Source organism: Phyllostomus hastatus, unplaced genomic scaffold, assembly GCF_019186645.2.
Source record: "Phyllostomus hastatus isolate PE091 unplaced genomic scaffold, TTU_PhHast_1.1 phas_scaffold_345, whole genome shotgun sequence".
NCBI lineage: Eukaryota > Metazoa > Chordata > Mammalia > Chiroptera > Phyllostomidae > Phyllostomus > Phyllostomus hastatus.
Window position 1 is genome coordinate 12,108,744 of NW_025334024.1, and position 23,477 is coordinate 12,132,220.

The 23,477-nt window shown below is 43.8% G+C and overlaps 1 protein-coding gene across 4 annotated transcripts in view; it reads left to right on the forward strand.

Moving 5' to 3' along the window:
- Positions 1-22,585, forward strand: part of WDR59 (WD repeat domain 59) — a 78,090-nt gene extending 55,505 nt beyond the window's left edge. The window contains exons 19-27 of one of the 4 annotated variants that reach the window (XM_045819108.1): positions 8,914-8,925; positions 9,053-9,186; positions 10,344-10,425; positions 13,589-13,701; positions 15,064-15,214; positions 15,310-15,382; positions 17,869-17,992; positions 18,365-18,507; positions 21,755-22,585. In XM_045819108.1, coding sequence (XP_045675064.1) covers positions 8,914-8,925; positions 9,053-9,186; positions 10,344-10,425; positions 13,589-13,701; positions 15,064-15,214; positions 15,310-15,382; positions 17,869-17,992; positions 18,365-18,507; positions 21,755-21,990 — 1,068 coding nt within the window. In that variant the 3' untranslated portion in view covers positions 21,991-22,585. Of the gene's footprint in view, positions 1-8,913; positions 8,926-9,052; positions 9,187-10,343; positions 10,426-13,588; positions 13,702-15,063; positions 15,215-15,309; positions 15,383-17,865; positions 17,993-18,364; positions 18,508-21,754 lie in introns of all 4 variants that reach the window. The other 3 variants (XM_045819107.1, XM_045819109.1, XM_045819110.1) reach the window with 3 other exon arrangements.
- The last annotated feature ends 892 nt before the right edge of the window (positions 22,586-23,477 follow it).

Sequence of the window (23,477 nt, forward strand, 5' to 3'; positions counted from 1 at the left end):
CAGCAGCTAAGTTAGTAATCCCCTCTAGTCTTTCACTTTCATAAACAGTTTGTTAAAGAAAGACCATTGTTTGGTGCCTTTCCATTGGTTTTAACTGCTGTAAATTGTATGGGGGGGGTGTTAGTTCTTGTAATCCATAGTCTTCTCTCCATTTAACTCTGTTCTTGTAATCCCCATTCATTAAGTTGATTCTCATGCTTTCAGATAGAATAATTTAGCTTCAGGTCTTCCTTGGAATTCTGATCTTTGTCAACAACTTAAGGGGTATTTCTGAAGGCTTGGGATCTTGGTATATTTGGAACTTCATATTTGTGAGAAATTTTTAAGTTGATCTCTAAGAGGTTTTGTAGTTTTCCTAAGTCTACACTGAAATACCCATTTAAATGGACGATTTTATATAAAAATCATCTGAACTTGTCCTTTTATTCCTGGGTTCTCAGAGAACTCATCATCCCTCAAGCATATTAAGCTGCCAGAAGCCTTTAGTGACAACAGCGTGGATGCTGGCAGAGCGTAGGAAGGACTCTGAGATCTCGTTCTCGTCAGATTGAGAGCTTGGCTTAAACGGGCTTTTAACTAACATGATGTTTGAGCTACTCACAAACTGATTACTTAGGGATTCTTTGTTGTTTTCCTCCACTAATTAGGAAATGATGGATTGACTTCCATGACAAATTTTTAATTGAATTCTTTTAAATAAACCAATTTCTAGTAAGGGTTGGAGGTGTCTTCACTTTGTTTGCAGCATATTGTCTGATCTTCTTGGTTCACACTGGTCGTTGGCCCTCTCTGACTTTGTCGTCTGAAATGAGTGGCAGTAGCTAATGCTTAAGACAGGACCAGAGTTGGGCAAAATCTTTCGGTCAAACATGGACAATGATTTTTTTGTTGCCTTTCTGGCCAACTTTTTATAGTCCCTTCCACACATCTCTGTTGAAATGAATTCCACTCCTCTGGATGTATAGACCTTCTTTGAATTAAAAAAAAATTTTTTTTAATGCAAGCTAGCCAGTAACTGGTTAGATGATTTGATAAACTGGTGGGAACTAAGACATTTTTTAATCAACATGCATGCTAGCCGCACAGACTCATGGTTGGGTAGCTGTGGGGGTTTTCTTCAGTGTCGCAACTGGTTGAGGAAATCTTTTAGTCAGAGAGGCAGTTCTGGATTCCCTCGAGTCATGTCACATGCCACTCATGCTTGGGTTCAGATTGGGCACAATGCATGGACTAGCACTTCCGACTCTGTGACAGTGTGTACAGGTCATGTTCAGTCAGAACAACTCTGGTTCCAACTTGGGACCTCTCCTGATGCAGAAGCATTTGTAATTCCTGCACCCATGGTTTCGATGGTCTGGCCTCTTTTACTACAAACAGCATAATCATAAAGAGAGACCCAGGAAGGAGTGTGGTATTTCAGTTTGGTGTGGTTCCCACTGTGCTGCTTCTCTGCAGAAAATGGGCTGTGGTCATCCCCGAGGATGACAATAGTGAGTGATCTTTAAGTTTTATTTCAGATAATGAGCAAGTAAAATGGGGGAGACACTTATTGTAATTTTGTATGAAACCTATATGGCTATAAAACATATATACAGAAAAGATCACAAATCATAAGCATGTAATTCAGTGAATTAACACTCATACTGGCCAGGAAATAAAACATTGCAAGAACCCTAGAAGTCCTGGGGGAAGGAAGGCACATTTCAATGGATGACATAATAATTTTTTAGGTTAAATCAAATGAAATTGGTGATACTGACTATTCTCAGTCTTAAAGAAAAGTTTCAGTTGGTTCAACCTAATAAAACATTAAAATGAGCAATTCAGTTATTTTGTGATGGATCTGAAATAAACTCATCTCTGCTTGAAGTTGTTCGTGCCCGTCCCATTTACATGGGGTGAGGGAGGAGTAGAGGAGTGGAACGCAGCCGGGCCACTGCGCCGAGGCCTGCTCCTCCTCCTCCTGGACGGCAGGACGGTTCTGTGCCTTCGGGAGTCTAGTCTCACGGGTCAAATGATACCACTTTCATTACTTTTGTTCTGGAACTGATTCCAGCTTACTAAAGTTCCCTGTTTTTATTTTCAGCCTAGATTTTTGTCCTACGTATTTCTGTTCTCTTTTAGATCTCTATCCCCGAGATCTTTGACTAACATAAAGGAAACTAATTCAGCTGCCTTAAAGTGTAGCAATGACAGAGTTGTAGCCTCTGTTGGCAATCACAGAATCATGTGGAGCTAGTGGGGACTCTTGTCCGTTGCTCTCGTTTTTGTGTTTTGAACCTGCCCTGCTTAGGTTGTGTTGTTATATCAAGCTAAGTGTTCTCCAGATGTAATTCCACGGCTGCTTCCAAAGTTTTTTAAAAACATGAGACACCTTTTATAGGAAGTTAGAAAACACAGAGATGCTAGCATTCACTTGGTAACTGGACCAACTATTAAGAGTTCATGAAATATGGCTTACTCTAAGGGTGAATTGGAAGGCTCAGAACTTCTGAGAAACATTAGGCATTACTCTAAAAACATTTAAAATTTTTTTCTTTTTGAAGTTTTTTATTGAGGGATTTGTTGTTGTATTTTAACATTTTTTATTAAAAAATTTTTAATTGTATTTTTTCCATTACTATCTATCCCCCCACAGCCCCTTCCCCCTACACCCACCCATCTCTGCAATCACCGCACTGTTCAACATTTACAAAATTTTGCAACCTCCCACATTTGCTTCAGTTTATGTGATTAAAATAGCTGTAATGTGAATAACTGGGGAGATCTCGAAGTTGCTAGAATGACTTCTGATTTCCATAAACAGTGCCTGCGTTCCCAGTTTCACACTGATTCTCACGCTGTTAGCAAGAGTGACCTTAAGTCCTTTGCCGTAGCTCCCTCTCCCCTGCATTTCTCTGGGGCTCTTGCTTCCCCATGGCTTCACTCTAAAAATAGTCCTGCAGTCCCAAGGTCAAGATTTCCAATTTCTCCAATGCCCTTTAGCCACACACTAAAACAATGTGGCACTGAGTGTATGGAAGAACTTCTTCCCTTTTAGGAATGAGACCCTTCTCGCGCATACCCAGTCCACTGTTACTCCACTTGCCCCGTGACCCTGATTCTCGTTAGAGAACCACCGACCTTGATCACTGTTCCTGTGTCAGAGCAGTGTGGGCATCAGCCTCCTTATACCCTGAAAGTGTTTTGGGCAGAAGAACAAGGATGTTGGAGCTGGGTTTGGAGTGTGACGGGTTGGGAGGGAGGTGAGGGAACCCACCTATCGCTGTGTTACATTCAGTTTTTGTAGTCATTTCAATCCCAGTTTTGTAGTATATTATGGTGCCCTTTAATCCATCAGATGTATGGGAAGCTTTCATTTCATTCTATATTTTTCCCTTTTAATTTTCTTGGTGTTTTTCTTCCCTCCTCCTGGGTGTAACGTTTTCACGCACAGATGTCTCCTCGCTCTGCCCGGCGACGTTGGTCCATACAAGCAATTAACGACTTCCCGGTACTGTGCGCTGTGCAAATGCTCTCCTTGACTAATTCTGTCTCTGCCCAAAGGCCCAAGAATAAAATGCCACCTGCCTGGCTTTGAGGAACCTGAAATGACGAGCTGGCTGGGCTTCAGCACCAGCAACAGTAAATTTCCATTCTCGGGAGTCAGTGCCAAGGGCTGCCTCCCTGGCAGTTTCCCTGGCAGTTTCAGACGGGTGAATGCCGGTACCATTAAGGATCGTGAATGGACTTCTGAAAATGAAGCTCAGTACTGGGTTTCTTGGGAAGAATCCAGTTGTAAACCTTGAGCTCACCTGATTTCATTTGGAGAATTTGTATAATTTCATAGAGCTTTCAAAAGCCTACCTTTGGCATTGGGGAAGCAGAGGAAGATATAAGAGGCTTCCACCATTCTGTGTTTTTATCATCTTGGTCTGATTCAAAGAGGGAAGTGCCCACCTGCTTCATTGGTGCGACACGGAAGCTAGTGCTTCTCCTTTGGCAACTACCTGTAATGATTTTTTTTCCTTGCCATCAGTATTTTGCACTGACAGTGGACAAAACTGTGCTATGGACATCCTCTCTTCCTTTTCTTTCTTTCTTATCCTGTTGGCCATCTCCCCTCTTCTGTCTTCCTCTCCCGCCCCCTTTGCATGCCGGCAGTGCCACGGGGACCGCAGGCTGTGCAAGGCAGCCGTGGGGCCTTAGCGTAAATTTCGTTTGGTGTAAAAAAATACTCAGGGGAACAGTTACAGCCTTTTTGTATAAAAACCAGTTGAAATCAGGAGCCCTGATTAGCTAGTACCACTGCTGCCAACAACGTGCAGGTGGAGCTGCCAGTGTAGCCGTCCTTCCTCCAAATTCCTGTCCCAGCCAACGTGACTGCTAAACTTCCACGGAGTTTTCCTGCAGTCCTGCTCCTGCTGGTATTTCAACAGGAGCTCATCTAGATTCACTGCCCACTCTGCTGATTATGCATTATTGATGGGATTGCTGCAAAGCAGTTGGTTACTTATTCTTGGGCTGTTTTTGCATTTAAACCATTTATCGGCATCGATGTTGCCTCCGATTGTAGCAGTAACACTGGTGGTACAGTCGCAAGCTGGCTGTTGGTTGTCATTCAGTGCTATTTGCACCAATGCTTCCCTCCCTCTCCCTCCCACCTGACTCGTTTCTTCCCTGTCCTCTTTCCTGTAATTCCATGAACCCCGTCTTGGTGTGTTCAGAGGAGCATCCCCGTGCTCATTATGTGATAATTGTCTGTGTTGCTTTGTCTCTCTTTTCTCGATCCCTGCTTATAATCTGTGGGGAAGGGCATTTTTTCTCGATGGGGCATTGAGAAGACCTAAGAGAAATGCAGAGTCCTTTGCTTCTCAGACATAACTAATTTTACTGCGCAGAAAAGTATCTGTGTTTTAGCCCGTCAGAGTGAGACTGGAGCAGTGCAGTAGGGTTAGGGGGCGTTTGGGTCGGAGTGCCCTCCCCTCACCTGGAAAGATAGCCACACTCAGACTGGTGTGTCATTGTTCTCTCCCTGTTGACACCTGACAGTTACACAGACAAGAGGGACTCCTAAAATCGCACAAGATGTTAAGGGGAAAGGAAGCCTTGGGGAAGGATGGAATACGAACCCTTTTTATCACTAAAGCTCTAGAAAAACACCCTGAAAAGTTGTCCATGCTCATTAGGGAGCATCAGTGATTTGAGATTTAGCATGTCTTCATTTAGGCAGCCTCTTTTATTTGAATCCCTAAAGTAATTGGCCACTAGACAGGATTACTGAGTGATCCCTGTAGACTTGAAGGGGAGATATTTCATATTTTAAAACCACCAACCAACAGATTTAAAAAGAAACTGTTTTGTGACTGCTTAAAGATGTTTGATAAAGTACTTCTTGCTGGATTAAATGAATGAACATTGCTGTCCCATAATTGCTTTTATAGTTTGGTTCTTGGTGACGGCTATAATTAGGTGAGCCTATGTTGGGGAAACTTCTCCTATTATAGGCTGGAAGGCAGCCTTTCATAAACAGGTTTCATAAAACATCACCTATGCATCAAACAGGTCAAACAGAGAAGCACCTAGAAGCCTGGTGTCTCTCAAGAAGTTGACAAGGAAGTCCCAGGAAATGCAGACTGTGCTTCCCATAATCCAATGAAGGATAATTGTAGATAGTTGTCCAAGACCACTATCTTTACAGTTTCATCAAGTACTTATTAATGACTCATATTGGTTGGTTTCTACTGATCTCTGTAAACCAGTACTGCAGGTGGGGGCAGAGTCCTAACACATCTCATTGGACTCCGAGTCTTCTCTATGAATGTACCTAATCCCAACCAATCCATAAGGTGATTAAACAGAGTGAGGTGCAGGCTCTTGACCCTGGCCTGAAATGCAGCACCTGGGTCTGAGTGTGGCATGCCCTGCGTGAAGCCACCTAGCGGCAGGAGCTGTGAGCCCCTGCCGATCTGCAGCACGCTGCTCTGGCTTAGCGTGATAGTTACAGTGCTTGGCAGAGAAGTGACTGTAGAAGTGAGTAATTGTAGAGGATAGGCCTCGTTAGAATCAGATGCTGTTCTCCTTCTATGCAGAAGTGGATCCATTTAAAAATGGACCAAGCTATTTCCATATTTACAGGTAGCTTAGTCAGGACTTAATTTTTTCTCCTTTTAATCTAAAATCATACTCTTAAAAACAGGTTAACAAATATGGGCTTAGTAGCCTGACAGGCCTGTGTTTGAATCTCAGCTCTTATGAGTGTGGCCTTGAGTAATGGAGGCCATAGCCCTTTTGCAAGGGAGCTGTGGCAAAGGCTAATGCTTGCACAGTAAGCAGTGCGTGGCAGGAGCTAAAGTTACTGATGGCAGGCAAGCCTTTAAATTCTAAGTCAGGTGCCTGTACACTTGGACTTGTGTCCAGACATCTCCCATTTTTTGCATATGGGAGCCTGTAGCCATTTGTAGGTAAGGCTCTGGGGAAATACGATAATTGCTCATGATCTTCCATGTCCATTACCCACTCTGTGCAAGTATATTTGACATTCAAAAATGATCACCTTTAGAAGTCACTCAAGTCTACCAGGAAAAACATTTTTAAATGAGCTAGGCTATTTGCAAATGAACCACTTTCAGCACATGGGTCTTAATATTATATTTTTATTGGGTTTGCTTAAAAAGTCAGGGTATTGTGGTAGTTTTCACTGTGGTCTGAAAGCTATAAATCCCCTCCCTTGTGAGCCTCTGTTTATTACCCCTCTTTAGTTAAACAGAGCTAGTTTATTGCTCAATTGTTCAAGTGCTTTTCATTTTCTCTTTGTACTAAAGAACCAGAATGACTACCTGGAACAGTGTTTTAGAAGCCCAGAAGACTGCTTAGATGGATCATATGCCCTTCCTGGTCGAGTCTTTATAGTGTAGATCTTTTTCTTTTCTTTTCTTTTCTTTTCTTTTCTTTTCTTTTCTTTTTTCTTTTCTTTTCTTTTCTTTTCTTTTCTTTTCTTTTCTTTTCTTTTCTCTTTTCTTTCTTTTTTCTGTTTTTTTTTCTTTTCTCTCTTCTCTCTTCTGTTCTGTTCTCTTCTTTTTCTTTCCTTTTTTCTTTCCCCCCCTTCCTGCCCCCCCCCCGCTTTCTCCCTTCCTCCAGTACCCTAAATCTCATGTGAGATGACTACTGATGTGGGACCTCTGGGTTTGTCATTTCCTGGAATTTTTAAACTCTTGGAAACCTGGATGAAAATCAGAGTGAAATGAGTGTGTGTACTTATACCCTCCCTGTTCTAGTTAACCACACTGCTGTTCCCATCTCTGCCAAATTACCCTCCCTACTAAAACCAGTCATACCGTAATACCAGTGCGCACACGACGGTGTCATCTGTGTTGGTTAGCACTGCCTGGCTCCAGTCCATTCTGACAGGTTGTTTGCGCTTTAGCACACTCTCCCCTTACTTGCATCCACGTCAGGACATTTATGGCTAAAAGGATAGTGCTTTTTGTGAGCATGCACATAATTCAAGTTTAAAAAATAACCAGGGCTAGCAGAGAATTGAAGGGCTACCCCACAATAATAGATTAAGTTTCATCTTATATTGCAGAATAATGTCTTATATATAGATAAATAGTAAATAGTCATTGGTAACAACTGCTTCTTAAGAGCAAATGAGTTAAGGTCTAAATTGATAATGAAGCATATATATTTACCAATTACGATAAGCAGTTCAAATATTTCAGTTAACTTCTTCACTTACCTTCCTTGAACTAAGCCCAGGTGTCCTGGATTTGGTGGGTTCCATAACACTGACTGACCCTGTGAGGAGTGACATGCCTTGGGTTACTTCGGGGCTAGATGGGACATCGGGGGTCAGAGACGTCTGAGTATGGACCGTCTCTAGTGTGTGGAAGAGTGATTATATAAAAATCACTGTGGAAGATGATTTGTGAGTCATCTAAGTAATCATTAAATCTAAATCTCTGAAGGTTCATACACATTCATAAAAGTTACAGATTTTAAAACGGCACTTTTTCAGGTTACCGTGTGCACTTTCCTTTCCACTGCCCCTTGTTAACCTCGGGAGATGGGAGCAGCAGCTCCTCTGAGCCATGTGTTTTCAGTGAACGAAGAGAGAGTGACCTGAGACTAAATTCACAGCAAACGAGTGATTTGTCTAGGGTTACCTTGAACCAGCGCAGGTGGCGAAGACCTGTAACTTGGGTTTTGGACCCCAATGGCAGGCCCTTCCACTGGCTCCTTTTCATCCTGTGTGCACAAGCCTGTCTCCCCCCTCAGCTGAGTCACTCTGGTGGCCCCCTTATTAATTCCTGGCAATAAAATAAAAGAGAATACCACTCCCTTGGCTGGTTGTCATTTTAAAGATACCAGATGGTGCTACTCTAATAATTTCCATTCTCTAAGATAGCTCTCGTTTCCCACATACGGGCTGCTGTGTAGCCATTTGTAGGTGGGGCTCTGGGGGAATACGATAATTGCTCATGATCTTCCATGTCCATTGCCCACCTCCCTCTGCTCAAGTATTTTTGACATTCTAAAATAATTACTTTTAGAAATAATTCAAGTCTGCTAGGAAAAACAGGATAATTCTCTTTGAGCTACTAAGTTCTTCTGTCTGCCCACCATAAATGAAAGTTTACAGAGCCCACACTACATCTATTAAACTGTTTTTAGAAGGAAAAAAACCCTTAGATTAGTTTCAAGCAAGAACTTTGAACTTAACCTTGAAAGTTGTTCTCCCACATTTTTGTGGTCTTTACTAACTTATCTACCTGCTGTTCTTTTTCGTCTTTATTTTTACAATCCTGGCTTCAGGATGTCTGTTGTTGAGTACCCGCAGAATGTACACGGTTCTGCCGCAGGTGCTTGCTTTCCTGTTAGGCTTTGGGACCAAGAGCTCAATGCCCTCTGTTATCCTTTTGTTTCCTACAGATGCTGATTCATGTAATTGTGGGCATGATGTAATGCAAAGTCTCTGCAAATTGCCAGTGACCCAACTATGATGTGCTCTGCAGCTGTAGGTTTCCACTCAGCAAAGTCCCCATTAGTTATATCTTGTCATCTCCCCCAGAAATCGAGGAGATGGAAAAGCAAGCGTGAAGGATCAGACTCAGGCAATCGACCAATCAAGGCTGCTGGGAAAGTCATCATCCAGGATATCGCGTGCCTTCTTCCTGTTCACAAGGCATTGGGGGAACTATACATGTAAGTTCAAACTTTCAGGTGTGCTATGCCTATCATTTAGTCAGGATTGTCAAAGTTTTGTTGTGTTTTGTTTAAGTATTGGAACCCTTTCTTCAAAAGTAGTTTTAGGAGAAGCCCAGTGAGTTAGCTTTCCATTGCTGCATGACAAATGACCACGGACCTAGTGGGTAAAAACAGCGCACCTTATCTCACAGTTTCCGTGGGTCAGGAGTTTAGGCGTGGCCTCGCTGGGTCCTTGCTCAGGTCTCCCCAGGCCGAAACCATGGAGTTGAGCAGGCAGTACGCTTATCTAATGCTTAGGGTCCTCTTCCAGCTTGTTCGGGTTGTTACAGAACTCGGTTTCTTGCAGCCATTGAACTAGGAGAATTTCATCTTCTTCGGGACCAGCAGGAGTGTCACTCCACCTTCCTTCTACGGTGTCACCTGGTTAGGTCAGGCTCACTCAGGGTAATCACCCTGTTGACAGGTTCGAAGACTGATTAATTGTAACCTGATCATGGGAGTGACATTCCATCAGTAGTCACTGGCCTCGCCCACGTTTAGAGGGAGGGATTTATAAAAGGTACTGTGGCAGGGGGCAGAAATCTCGGGAACAGCCTCAGAATCCTGCTTCCCAGGCCCAGAGTCAGTAAAAGGATAAAGCAGAGCCACTGTGGTTGAAGGGAGTTGGGAAGTGAGTGACGAGCGCAGAGAGGCTGGCCTGCGGTTCCCCTTTTTCTTGAGCTGGAACACATAACAAAAAGTGCCAGACTTACTGTGTGGTATACACACAGCAAACTATTCTTGAGTTAGAAACTATGCTATTGTATGTATGTCAGTCCATTTTTACTCAACCCTCAAGCCTGGGGAACTCCACAGAAAAGCGGGTTGGCATATTGGTTTTTGAGTCTGGCCGCCTCTCCTGGCTTCAAAGAGTGAGCAAGTTCACCCTCCCCGGCCTGAACCCACACACAGCATCAGCTGGTAGTTAGGCATTTTCTTCACGTTACGTATAGTGGTATCTTCAGGCCAATATAAATAAAACATTTTGCGTGACAACCAAAGAGGCAGTTTTTCATCTGTTGGCCAAAGCAGGGATAATTGATTTAGGAAGTTCGACTAGAAATAATTATTATTTTGATTTTAAAAGAAACCTTTTAATTCTTTCTAAATTTCAGATTAAATGTAAATGATATTCAAGAAACATGTCAGAAGAATGCTACTTCTGCCTTGCTTGTTGGAAGGAAGGATCTTGTCCAGGTACTGTCCGTTCCTTTTGCTGGAGGTCCGGGTTTTCCTTTTCGGTGGGTGTTTTTCCCTGTATAGTTACGGTTTAGGAACATTTCAGGATGTGTCTCTTGTTTTGCAGTTTCTAGCCCATTTTCTTGTCCAAACTGCAGGGTAGAGCAGCTCTCTGAGCCCCTTGGATGCTTTTCCTATCAGTGCTTATTCGAGAGGGCCCTAAAGTATTTACTAAGTGTTTTTTATGGCATCTCGCTTCTTTTCAGTACCATGGTGATTGTTATATACCTAAATTTGGGTGTCAGTATCTTTACCCTTTGTACTCTCAGTTCTTTTCTTTTTTTAAGATTTAATTAATTAATTAAATTTTTAAAAGATTTTATTTATTTATTTTTAGAGAGGGAAGGGAGGGAGGGAGAGAGACAGACAGACAGACAGACAGACATCAATGTGCGGTTGCTGGGGGTCATGGCCTGCAACCCAGGCATGTACCCTGACTGGGAATCGAACCTGCGACACTTTGGTTCGCGGCCCGCGCTCAATCCACTGAGCTATGCCAGCCAGGCCCTCTCAGTTCTTTTTATTTTCCTTTAAAAAAATGCTTCATTTCCTAACAAGTTTACAAAAACATTCCTTTAGAATAGACATGTTCGATTTTAAAATATGTGATCTCATAGAAATTTAAATCTTCATTTTTGCAGGAATACATCGGTGTATTAAAGCAAACTGCTTCTACATTGTTTTTTTTAACAGCTTTATTGAGATATAGTCCATATACCATACAAATTCACCCATTTAAAATGCACCATCCAGTGGCTTTTAGTGTATTCACAGAGTTTTGCAACCATTGCCACAAATACTTTTAGAACATTTTCATTGCTTTGAAAAGACAGCCCGCACCCCTTAGTTCTCAGTCCCTCCTTCGGGGCCCCAGCCCCAGGAGACCGACCACTAATCCGCTCTCCGTGTCTCCTGCCCTTGAGTCTTTAGAGTGAGGGTTAGATGGAGCAGTGGCAACTGCTAGCTGTTTCCCTGTTCACTCAGTTTTTTCCCCTCCAGACGACTTGAGCCGAGGCCTTCCCTTGATTTCTGTTTGTAAAAAATTCCCAGGGTTTCCATTTGTCTCCTAATAAGTACTGTCAAGTTTTTGCTCAAACCCTAATTAGGTGAAATTTGAAGTCATGAATATGATCTATTTCTGTAAAGACCCAGCCACCCAAAGTTCTGCAGACACTAAGAAGCAAAATAAAGTTGTAGTAATATTGGGGAATGTGCAACAGGATGCGTAGGTCCAGCTCAGCACCCCGGTGCTGTGATCCGGGGCAGATTACTTCAGGCTCCCGCAGCCTCTGTGTACTATTTGTGAAGTGGGAACCGCAAGAAGGATGACCTCATAAGGCTGGTGAGGAGACTGGTAAATGCAGTGCTGAGGCAGACCCAATGTTCATGTTCTGAAAAACATTCTCTGAGGAAAAATTATGTCCTAAAGTGCTTTGCTTTGTTGTTTAAGTTTTTATTAAATTGAATTGAAGAGTCAGGCTAGTGTGAGATATGGTGAGAAGACCCTTCCCTTGGATTTAGACAGACCTGAGTTTGAACCCGGGCTCTGTGACTTTTTTGTTATGTGATTCTAGGCAGCCCCTCATCCTCCTCGACTATAAAGTAGGAACAACGCTTCGAAGGTCCTGATGGATGGTAACTGCCCAATACATGGTGCAGCTACGACTGCTGTTCTCGCAATTATCTTCATGATTTGCAGTATGGCACTGTTTCATATGGGGCAGGTGTGACATTGATGCAAATGGCTGAAAAAAAAATTTTACATTCTTCACCCACATGTTGGCAATGATGTGCCTACTATTTTGCAATGAGTTGCAGAAATAAGGCGAAGTGTCAGCCATCTCTACTGAAGCTCTTAGGAAGTGCGTGTTGTAAGAGAGGAAATAGCACATCTAAGTTGTCAGCCAGGGCAGTAGACACCCTGTCCTGTCCCTTTCAGCAGCTGTGCATGTGAGTCACTTACTAGAGGTGAACGTGAGCATGACCTCTGGCTTCTCATTTGCACCAATACTTGTGTGCTTTAACAACACTGATGCCACATAACTAATTTTTTACACACCTGATATGTTTCTCCAGCTGTTTCTCAGTATTTTTATTTGCTCATTCTTTTTTCTTAGATTTTAAATTCCTTGTTTAAAGTCTGTATTTCCCTTTTCAAGTCTCTCACAGAGTCTAATGTGGTGTTTTCCAGGTAGTAGGCACACAATGATGTGTTACTACTAAGATTTCCCGAAAGTGTATTCCATTTTTAAAGGCGTGGAGGGGCCCTGGCTGGTGCGGCTCAGTGGATTGAGTGCTGGCCTGCGAACCAAAAGGTCACTGGTTCGTTTCCCAGTCAGGGCACATGTCTGGGTTGTGGGCCAGGTCCCTGGCTGGGGGTGTGCAACAGGCAACCGATCAACGTTTCTCTTCTTCTCTTTCTCCCTCCCTTCACCTCTCTCCAAAAATAAATAAATAAAATAAAAAATAAAATAAAGCTGTGGAGGGGAGTGGGCTCTGTTGATGACACAATACATTTAGCATGTGCTACATCTTAGGTTTAATAGACACTTAAAGCACGTTAGTTTCTGCTTGATGACACCAGGCCCCACGAGATTTCAGGTTTGGAGGGAGATATTCCTTAGATTTGGTGTCAACATGAAGAAAGCCGAGTCTATTTTGTCTTGGCCTGTTTTTCTGTAGTTTCAGAGAGTACACTGAAACTTTTGTAAGGAAAGCAGCAGCTTTTCATTATTTGCTAAAGAAGGACAGGTCTTTAATGTGACACAGAATGCTTTTTCCTCCCTGCCGTTTCACTGATGAAGCAGCAGAAAAAGTCATGGGAGTTAGTGGTTAAATAGACAACCTGTCGAAGTTGTTGCATTGTCATTTCTCTGAAGCTTGCTCAATCCGAGTTTATTTGGCCAGTGTTTCCCCAGTGTTACAGGCTCCTGAGAGCCTTGTTAACGTGCATCCCTGATTCAGTGGGCCTGCAGTGGGGCCTGCACTCCTGCACTCAGGAAAGCTCTCGGTTTGCAGCTCTCAGAGCAGCAGGGGGGCGTGCATGTGGTGGGGTTCTTTCTCGCTTCCTGTTCCTGTCCTCACCAGTCTCAGTGTGGGTGTTTCTCTTTGATTTGTCCAGGTTTGGTCGCTGGCTGCAGTAGCTACAGATCTTTGCCTTGGTCCGAAGTCTGATCCAGATTTGGAGACACCGTGGGCTCGGCATCCATTCGGGCGACAGCTGCTGGAGTCACTGTAGGTTTGGAGAGCTGAAAGCGAGGAAAATGAGCGATGGGAATTTTAGGTCTGTCAGCACTTACAAGGTTGTTGTCTGAGAGGAAAGTGCAGTGTCCTGACACATGAGAGGTGGAAGAGAGAGCTTTCCTTTTTGAGCTACGATAATTTCTATGCCAACTAACTTTTTATAGCAGCAGGAACTGTACACTATTTGTCATCTGTAACAAGGATTTCAGACTCATGTGCCCTTGTTTATGCCTGGCCATAAGTTGTATCAGTCCGAACTCAGGAGTGTGAACACTTGAGATGGTACATTTCTCGGGTACTCTAGAGTTTCGTCCCTGAGAGCACATTAGAGAATCGCATGTTGGCTTTTATGTTCTCCAAAGGCTGTGATGCTTTCACCTGTTAGTGTATGAAAACATGGAATTTGTATTTGACTTATTGCACTGAAATAGGCACACTGGAAATATAATGTGCAAAAAGATTTACAGTCAGGTCAGCTGCTTGAATCTCCCTAGCAGCGAGGCCCAGGTCCTGACAGAGAAGCAGAAAAGCTCTGCCTTTTTCAGGGGAAGCTTTGCTTTCCTTGCAGGTCGAAGCCAGACCTGGGACATTGTGTGCTCACTCTTCAGTTTCCTCAGAGGGGTGATAATGCTTGTTCTACACACTTCACGTGAGGCTCACGTAAGATAGGGAGTGTGAAACACCTTAAGAAATATTAGACAGTGCTTGACAGGAAAAGTATCAATATTATTCCATCACAAAGGCCAAGTCCCTCTGGTCCCTACCTTGCATTCTAGCGTTGTGGTCCTAAAAGGAGCAAAGGGGATGTAAGTACCTAAAAGGTGAAACTGTTCCTCGTTGTTCTTATTTAATAGCTCATATTCCTCATCCACCTCCTGAGTCTATTGCTTGCTCGCTATACCATGTCAATGCAGTGTTCTCTGAGCACCATGACGTAGCTTTAGGTTGTACGAATGGAGTGTGGAGGAGCCTCTAGAAAGCGTTGTGATTCTGCCTTGGAGCTTGGGGCTTGGGAGAGAGCGTGCATGGCCTCACTCAGATGTTAGTTCAGTCTCCTTAGTTCTTGGAGAAGCTTTGTTTAAGTCTGAGTCTATGCCAGAAGCTTTCAGATTCGTTTTCTAGGTCATTTGTATGACTTTGATGTATTCTGTTCCAAAGCAAATTTAGCCAAAATCAAAGTAGATCAAGCCTCTGGATCTATAGAGAGCCCTTGTACCTGAGAGGGGTTTTCGAGGATGAAGTAAGCACCTTTTCTTCTCTGGTCCTAAGGCGACAGCCTGCCATGATTGTGATAGTATCCTCCCTCCATCTCTTCTCTTGACTTGTTTTCTCTCCTCTCGCCTTATTTCGCAGGTTGGCTCATTACTGCCAGCTCCGGGATGTGCAGACGCTGGCTATGCTCTGCAGTGTGTTTGAAGCCCAGTCTCGGCTTCAGGGAATACCAAACCCTTTGGGACCTTTTCCCAGTCGTTCGTCTAATCTGGTGGTGTCCCATAGTCGATACGTAAGCTTGTGGTTTTCTGGCTTGGGTCTAACTTTTCCTAACGGTAACCTTCCATGGAGAATGGTATTCTGATGCTGCTCCTGTTTGTTCCGCAGCCCAGCTTTACCTCCTCTGGTTCCTGCTCCAGCATGTCAGACCCAGGGCTCAACACCGGTGGATGGAACATAGGTTGGTATGGAACTGACTTAGCCCACGCTGGATGTTTAGTTTTTGAATAGCTGCATGTGAATGGCTAATAATACATAATCTTTAGTTGGTGAATAGTCTCCATTTTTTTTTCTTTGTCATTTTTCTTTAAATTTAGTAGGATGGCAGTGCTGTAGTCAGCAAGACCTGGACTTTCATGTTGGAACAGGCCAGTTTCTGGAAGGTCTGTCTTTCTGCCTTTCTGCTTGCCTTTCTGCCTTTATATCCCATGACCTTGAGACACTGACAGTGAGACTTCCCAGCGTTCACCCCAGAATCCTAGCTCTATCCTTCTTCCATCACACGTGCCTCTGCCAAGGACATCTGCCACTTCATTTTATGTCCTCTTTCAGCATCAAGGAGTAAAGCAGAATCGGATGCCAGCTGACCAGAAAGATCTATTTAATGAGTGTTTGTGTTTTCTGGACTTTTAAAATTTCTTTTTAAAGATGATCTCCATTTTCCTGATTGTAAAAGTAATACATGCACAGTGAAGAAAAAAACACAGCAGAATGTGTTAGAGAAGACAATGGTAATCATTTATTGCTCCACCTAGAAATAATATCTGTTAACATTCCAGAACATTTTCTTCCAGTCTTGGCGTATGTAGGGTAGAGGAGGACTCATTCTGTATATGTGATTTCCTGTTCTGCTTTTAATTTTACCATGAGCATTTTCTCATGTCACTTAAAAAGTCATTATAAATAATGACTGCCTAATATGCTACTATATAACTATACCATAATTCTCTTAATCCTGAGAAAGAAGAACAAAGTTGGAGGAATCACACTAGCTAATGTTAAACTATTCTGTAAGGTCATAGTAATCAAAGCAGCATGGTACTAACATAAAAACAGACACATAGATTAATGAAACAGAATAGAGAGCCCAGAAATAAACTTACACCTTTATAGATAGTCAAGTAATATTTAACAGAGGAAGTAAGCACATACAATGAGCTAAAGATAGTTTATTCAATAAATGGTGTTGGGAAAATTGGACAGATATGTGCAGAAAAATGAAACTATAACACCTTATATCACAGACAAAAATAAATTTAAAATGGATCATAGATTTCAATGTTAGACCTGCAACCATTAAAATTGTAGAAAAAAACTTAGGCAGCAAAATCTCGGACATTGCTTATAGCAATATTTTATTGTATATATTTCTCCAGGCAAGGAAAACAAAAGAAAAAATAAATAAATGGACTACATCCAAACTAAAAAGTTTTTATACAGCACAGAAAATCATCAACAAAATAAAAAGATAACCCAGGGAATGGGAGAACATATTTGCTGATATATCTGATAAGGGGTTAATACCCACAATTTATAAAGAACTTACAAAACTCAACACCAAAAAAACTCCCACCCAATTTAAAAATAAGCAAAGGACTTATCCAAAGAGGACATACAGATGGCCCAAAAGACCTGTGAAAGATGCTCAATGTCACTAATCATCAGAGAAATGCACAATGAGATACCATCTCACACCTGCCAGAATGGCTATCATCAATAAATCAAGAAACAACAAGTACTGACGAGGATGTGGAGAAAGGGGGGGACCCTTTTGCACTGTTGGTGGGAATGCAGACTGGTGCAACCACTGTGGAAAGTAGTGTGGAGATACCTCAAAAAATTTAAAATGAACCTACCTTTTGACCCAGTGATCCAGCTTCTGGGAATATATCTGAATGAACCCAAAACACTAATTCAAAGGAGCATAAGCACCCCTATGTTCATAGCAGTGTTATTTACAATCTCCAAGATCTGAAAGCAACCCAAGTGCCCATCGGTAAATGAGTGGATAAAACAGCTATGGGACATGTACACAATAGAATACCACTTGGCTGGAGAAAAAGAAAATTTTAGTCCTTGCAACAGTATAGATTGACCTCGAGAACATTATGCTCAGGGAAATAAGCCAGTCAGAGAGAGACAAATGCCATGACTTCACTCATACATAGAATCTAATGAACGAACTGAACTAACGAGGAAAGTGGGGACGGACTCATAGATGGGGAGCAGGCTCACAGCTAGTGGTCTGGGGGAAGGTGAGAGGGTGGAGGGATGGAGCAAAAAGGGAAAAGGCCTCACGGACATGGACAATGGTGTGGTGACTGCTGGGGGCAGGGGCGGGGATAAGGGGACTGAAAGGTAATAGAAAACAATACAAGAAAAATTAAAAAAGTCTTTATAAACAATGACTGCCTAATATACTACTGTATCACTATCCCATAGTTTGTTTAATTATGTGTGTACTTAATTATCAGATTACCTTAATAATAAGTACCTAGACAAATACGCTAGGAAAAGGTTCTGTTTAGTTATATTTCTCAGGATCTTCAACTTAACTTATTTTTCTCCTGGGGAATAAATTGGGCATGCACTGCTTTATGAGAGTTTTTAGATATTTTTCACACCTCTGATTTTCATTTTCCCTTCCCATTTGATTTTCTTTAGCAGGGAGAGAGATAGAACACATATCTTCACCTTGGGGAGAGTCCTCACCAGAAGAAATGCGCTTTGGGAGTCTGACCTACAGTGATCCTCGTGAGCGAGAACGGGACCAGCATGATAAAAATAAAAGGTAACCACCTTCCCAGGTGACAGCTGCCATTTCCTAGTGCTTAGATTCTCCCAAATTGAACTCTTGCATTTAAAAAGGTGTATAAAGTGCCATTTGGTATTAAGCTTCTTTTTTTAAGATTATTTATTTGTTTTTAGAGAGAGGGGAAAGGAGGGAGAAAGAGAGGGCAAGAAACATCAGTGTGTGATTGCCTCTCACACCACCCCTGCTTGGGACCTGGCCCACAGCCCAGGCCTGTGCCCTGACTGGGGATCGAGCCAGTGACCGTTGGTTCTCAGGCGCCTGGCACTCAATCCACTGAGCCACACCAACCAGGACTAAACTTATGTTTTCTTGAAGGAGCTGACAGGAAATCTTTTGAATTTTATCTAGGCTCCTGGACCCCGCCAATACCCAGCAATTTGATGACTTTAAGAAGTGCTATGGAGAAATCCTCTATCGCTGGGGTCTGAGGGAGAAGCGAGCCGAAGTGCTGAAGTTTGTTTCCTGTCCCCCTGACCCCCACAAAGGCATCGGTGAGCATGCAGTTTTCCTTTTCCCACCATCATCTGAAAGCTTCTGTAGTTTACCTTGTCCATAAGACTTGGAGTGAAGTTTTAGTTTCTTGTTTATATGCAGAAATTTCTGAAGCATTTTGAGTTTGTTTTAAGCTTCTGAAAATCCTTACATTTCATGACAAGAGTAAATTTTAATTGTTAACAGTAGTTTTCTCTACAATACTTAGATATTGATTGGAAGTCATGATGTTTATTCATTTATTCAGCTTATATCTATCAGATTCCTCTTAGGCACAGTGCTAACACATTTTTTTCTCTTCATGGGGCTCACAGACTGGTGGGGGAGAGAAATTAAATAGTTAAAACTTGTGATCAGTATTTAACAGCAAACAAAAAGGATGTGGAGGCAGGGAGAGCAGGGAGGGCGAAGTTCAGGAGCCGCGTTGAGGTGTATTGTGAAGGCCCGTCCGGATGTTGCTGAGGTCTGAAGGGTGAGGAGCTGTCTGTGCAGAGGCAGCAGGAGGGGCCTCCAGGCCGAGGGAGCAGGCCTGTGGGAGGAGTGACTTGTCCTTTCGAACAAGCGAAGGAAGCCTAGTGTGGCAAGAATGCAGCGATTGAGAAGAGTGGTATAAAATTAAAATTAGATAATTATAACTATAATCTGTATTGTATTAGTAAATAAAAAGATTAGTAGGATAATTAGGAACGTCTAAGAAACGAATTTGGATTGTATCCTAAGTCCAGTGGTAAGCTTCAAAGGGCATTAAGAAGTTACTTGCTCCGGTTTCCATTTTAAGAGGATCACTTTGTTACATAAAGAAAAGATTGGAGGAGCAGAGGCAGAGGTAGGAAGACCATTTGAAGGCTGTTCGAGCTGTCAAAGAGAGACCGATGGCCCAGTGTAGGGGTGATACCAATGGCAGTGGGGAGCGTTGGATGGATTAAAATAGATGTTAGAGGTAGACTCATTATGTCTTACAGACAAGTTCAGTGTGGGACTGAGGAAAAGAGACAAAGCTGAGATGACTCCTAGGTGTTCAGCTTAAGCAACTGGGTAGATGGTGGTGCCGTGTTCTAAGATAGAAAAGACTGGAAGAAAACTGAGAGCTCAGTGTGGGACAGACAGGCATGATGTGTGAGATGTCACAGACTGTAGAAGTCGTGTAGGCAGTCAGATGTGAATTTGGAGTTTAAGGGAGAGACTGGGGCTAGAATTAGGAATTTGGGAATCTTCTGCACATAAATAGTATCTAAGCTGTGAGAATGGGTGCATTTACCTGGGCACTGGTGGTGGGGAGGAAGAGGGTGGGAGAGCAAATAAGACAGCCACCCATCCTGGGCCTTGAGAGGAAACTGGTACACAGAGCTTGAGGCTTGGAAGAAGAACCAGAAACAGGGACTTAGAAGGAGTCACTGCTCTGTCCTGTGTGGCTCGGTTGGCTGGGCATCATCCCACAAAGCAAAAGGTCACCAGTTCGATTCTCAGGGCATGTATCTGGGTTGTGAGTTTGGATCCCAGTCAGGGTGCATTCGAGAGGCAACCGATTGATGTTTCTCTCTTAGATTAATGTTTTTCTCTCATTTTTTCTCCCTCCCTCCCCCTCTCTCTAAAATAAGTAAATAAAAAATCTTAAAAAAAAAAAGAATGAGTCACCAATGATCAAAACTGTGGTATGAAAGAAGCTAAGAAAAGAGATGGTTTTTAAAGGGTGAGATGAAAGACTGCTAAAGAGGGTGGGCTGAACACATTGATTTCCATCTCCTCTAAGTGTCTGTGTAGAGCTTTTCTGATAAGGCATAACCGTGCAAGGAGGTGTAATGTTGGCAATAAAACTCAGCTCCTGGGAGGTAGATACGTAAGTAGCTGATTTTGTAGGACCTGAGAGAGCTGAGCCCCAAACTGGCAGGCAGAAAAACAGTAAGACACATGGCAGTACCTCCAGGTAGCTCAGGAGTTAGGGGTACCTGCTACCTCTGGAAGTGGCACGAAGGTGAGACTGAAAACTGGAGTATTGTTTGGTGGCCTTTGTAGGGTCCCAGGTCCCTGCTATTGGTTTGCAGAGCAGGTCCCCACCCTTCCTCTACCCCGGCAGAAAACTGGAGGTTCATTCGCCAGAGAAGGGAAACGCATTTCCGGATTGAAAGGGCCTACCCAGCACCTAGCATGATGAGTGAAGAAAGACCTAGGTTAAAGAGAAGACCCCAGCAGCTTCCAGAGATAGAATACAGGTTACACACAAGGGACCCTTCTCAGAAGCAGTGAACTAGACACTGGAAACTAGATGACAAAGCAGCGGTACCTTCAGAATTCCCAAGAAAATGATCTCGAACCTAGGATTCTGTGCCCAAATGACCAATCGAGTGTGAATGTGAATGCGCGGCCTATTCAAAAGGGGGAATGGATCCAACCCAGGAAACCAGGGAGTCAGGGTGACGGTGAAGGGAGAGCTCTACAGGATCATGCCAAAAACTAAGGCTGTGAGGAGATTGATAACCAAGAGAAGTTTTCAGTGTTTGGAAGTGTCATCAGTAGGTGACAGCTGAGAAAAAGAGGAAAGGCTGGTGAAGCCAAGTGGCATTAGCCTCAAGAAGAAAAGGGACAGTATGGAGGCAGTGATGGGACACAGTGCCCACCCGCCCTGCCCCCGCTTCTCCTGAGCAGAGTGTGGAGAGCACAGGTGAAGGTTTGCACTGGAGGCAGGGCTGGGATGGGTGGGGCTGGGATAGCCCTCAGGGTCTCTTCCAGGAGGCTGGGGACCAGTCACAGCAGACCGGTCCTGGCACCTTCCCCAATGGTGTAGGGCATGGTGGGTCCTGACCTGCTGCTTGGTCATCGGCAGACAGGTAGGAAAGCAATAGGAAGACCAACTAGCTCTCATCTGAGTGTTACCACGTCTTTCAGCTCTTTCAACACACACTTGTTCATCACCTTCTGTGTGTCAGGCCCCTGCAGCAGTTGAGGGGGGAAGAGGAATGAGACGCTGCAGGCTCTAGGGCTTTGACCAGGATCTGTGCTAGCCAGGCACCCACCGCGCCCGCCGCTGGCACCCTGCCGCGCAGGGACAGCAGCTCCTCTTTATAGCACTTAATGAGACAGGAAGAGAAGGTGTTCTGCTCATTAAAAAGAACATTGAAAATCATTGGCCTAATGGGATACTACAGACTCCTAAGGTGTGTTCATCTGTCTTAGCTGACAATGCCCAGTTTGCTTTTGCAGAACTAAACTCACGTGTCTCTTGTTTTGGCCATCTCCAACCACTTCCAGAGTTCGGCGTGTACTGTAGCCACTGCCGGAGCGAGGTTCGTGGCACACAGTGCACCATCTGCAAAGGCTTCACGTTCCAGTGCGCCATCTGCCACGTGGCAGTTCGAGGGTCGTCCAATTTCTGCCTGACCTGCGGGCACGGGGGGCATACCAGCCACATGATGGAGTGGTTTCGGACCCAGGAGGTGTGTCCCACCGGGTGTGGGTGTCACTGCCTGCTCGAAAGTACTTTCTGAACTTACAGAGCGTGGGAATTGCCGGAAATCCAAGAGGACCCCACAAGTGTCACGTGACAAGCTCTCGGCCAGGAGAGAGGCCACAGAACCCATTCTTAAGTAGACTGGGGTATGTTTCCCTCACCAGCTGCGTGAGCCGTGGCCCTCCCTTCAGCGTGGTTGTTGGTGGCATGGATGTCGCTGTCGCTGGAGGTGGATGAGGGCAGGTGTGCAGAGCTGTGTAGCCCAAGTAGAAGTTTTCTTGAAGAAAAGCGCCTGCCTCCTGAGCCATGTTAACTTTAAAGGTGTTAGCCTTAAACCACCAACAGCATCCTTTATGATGTCATTACAGAGACCAAGATCAGATTCGAAGGACAGTCTCCTGAGCCAAAGGACAGTGGACATTATTTTAGTTGACAAGTGGGCCTGTGATATACGTTGGTACATTTCACGAACTGATGGATAGTGGATCTTTTAAAGTAGAATACTTAAATTGTAAATATATGGTGTACTTAAGGGGTCCTAAGATGTATTTTTTGTTTGTTGTTTCTCTTGCAATTGCCCTCCCTTGGCTAATAAAATTCTAGTAATTGTTTTTAAAAAAGAGGAAATGGAATAATGATTTAGTGAGTCTTTTTTTTTACCCTCCTTCTACTTGAAGTTAACTCTTGGACAGGAACATACGAGGGCTCAGATTTTCAAAAGAAATGCTGATCTACTTTTGTCATCTGGCAGAAAAAAACAGAGTTTGACATTTAAGGTTCTTCTCAACCCCAAGAGTCTTCTAATGATTTCTTTCAGCAGAAGGAGAACGAGGGGCACTGTGGTGGTGCTGAGGTGACAGTGTCCGCGGCCACCGTGCAGGCTGCCGGGCTCCGGTGAGCGCCTTCGCGCTGCGCGCGGGCTCCTGCGCTCCGCCGCTCACGACTCACGTCCACCCGCTCTGCAGAGTCACTTCCAACGCTTCACGTTTGGTGGGTGCCCGGACAAAGAAACCTTGATATTGCTACTGAAATTTATGTTTGTTTCTTAGACTTTTACCATTTCAAATTGATTATCTTAAGAAATATAGGCGCACGTGTCACTGTGTGTCGCGCATCACTGTGTTTTAAACTATGGGCCAGGACTCATCAATGGATTGTGAAATTTAGTGGGCAAAACCAGCATTGAGAAAATGAAATCAAGTATAAGGAAAATGATCAGAATGACCGCTCGTGGTTAGGGTTAAGTATCGTTCTGTGTAACGTGTTCATGAGCCTATATGCGAAAACCTGCCCACGTGTAGAGTGGGTCACAGTGTCAGTTCATTTCTTACCGAGGCTCGTGGTCGAAACATCACAAAACACTGTTTTGGGTGAGGTTTATACTTTGTCCCTTGTGTTACTTGGCACAAAACAACGTGACGTAAGGAAGGCCTAGGGCCCCTCAGGGAGAGCAGGGGCTTGACCCCGTGCTGTGCTCCGAGGTCGGATGCCAGGGTCCGCGCAGAGTGGACCGAACAAGGAGGC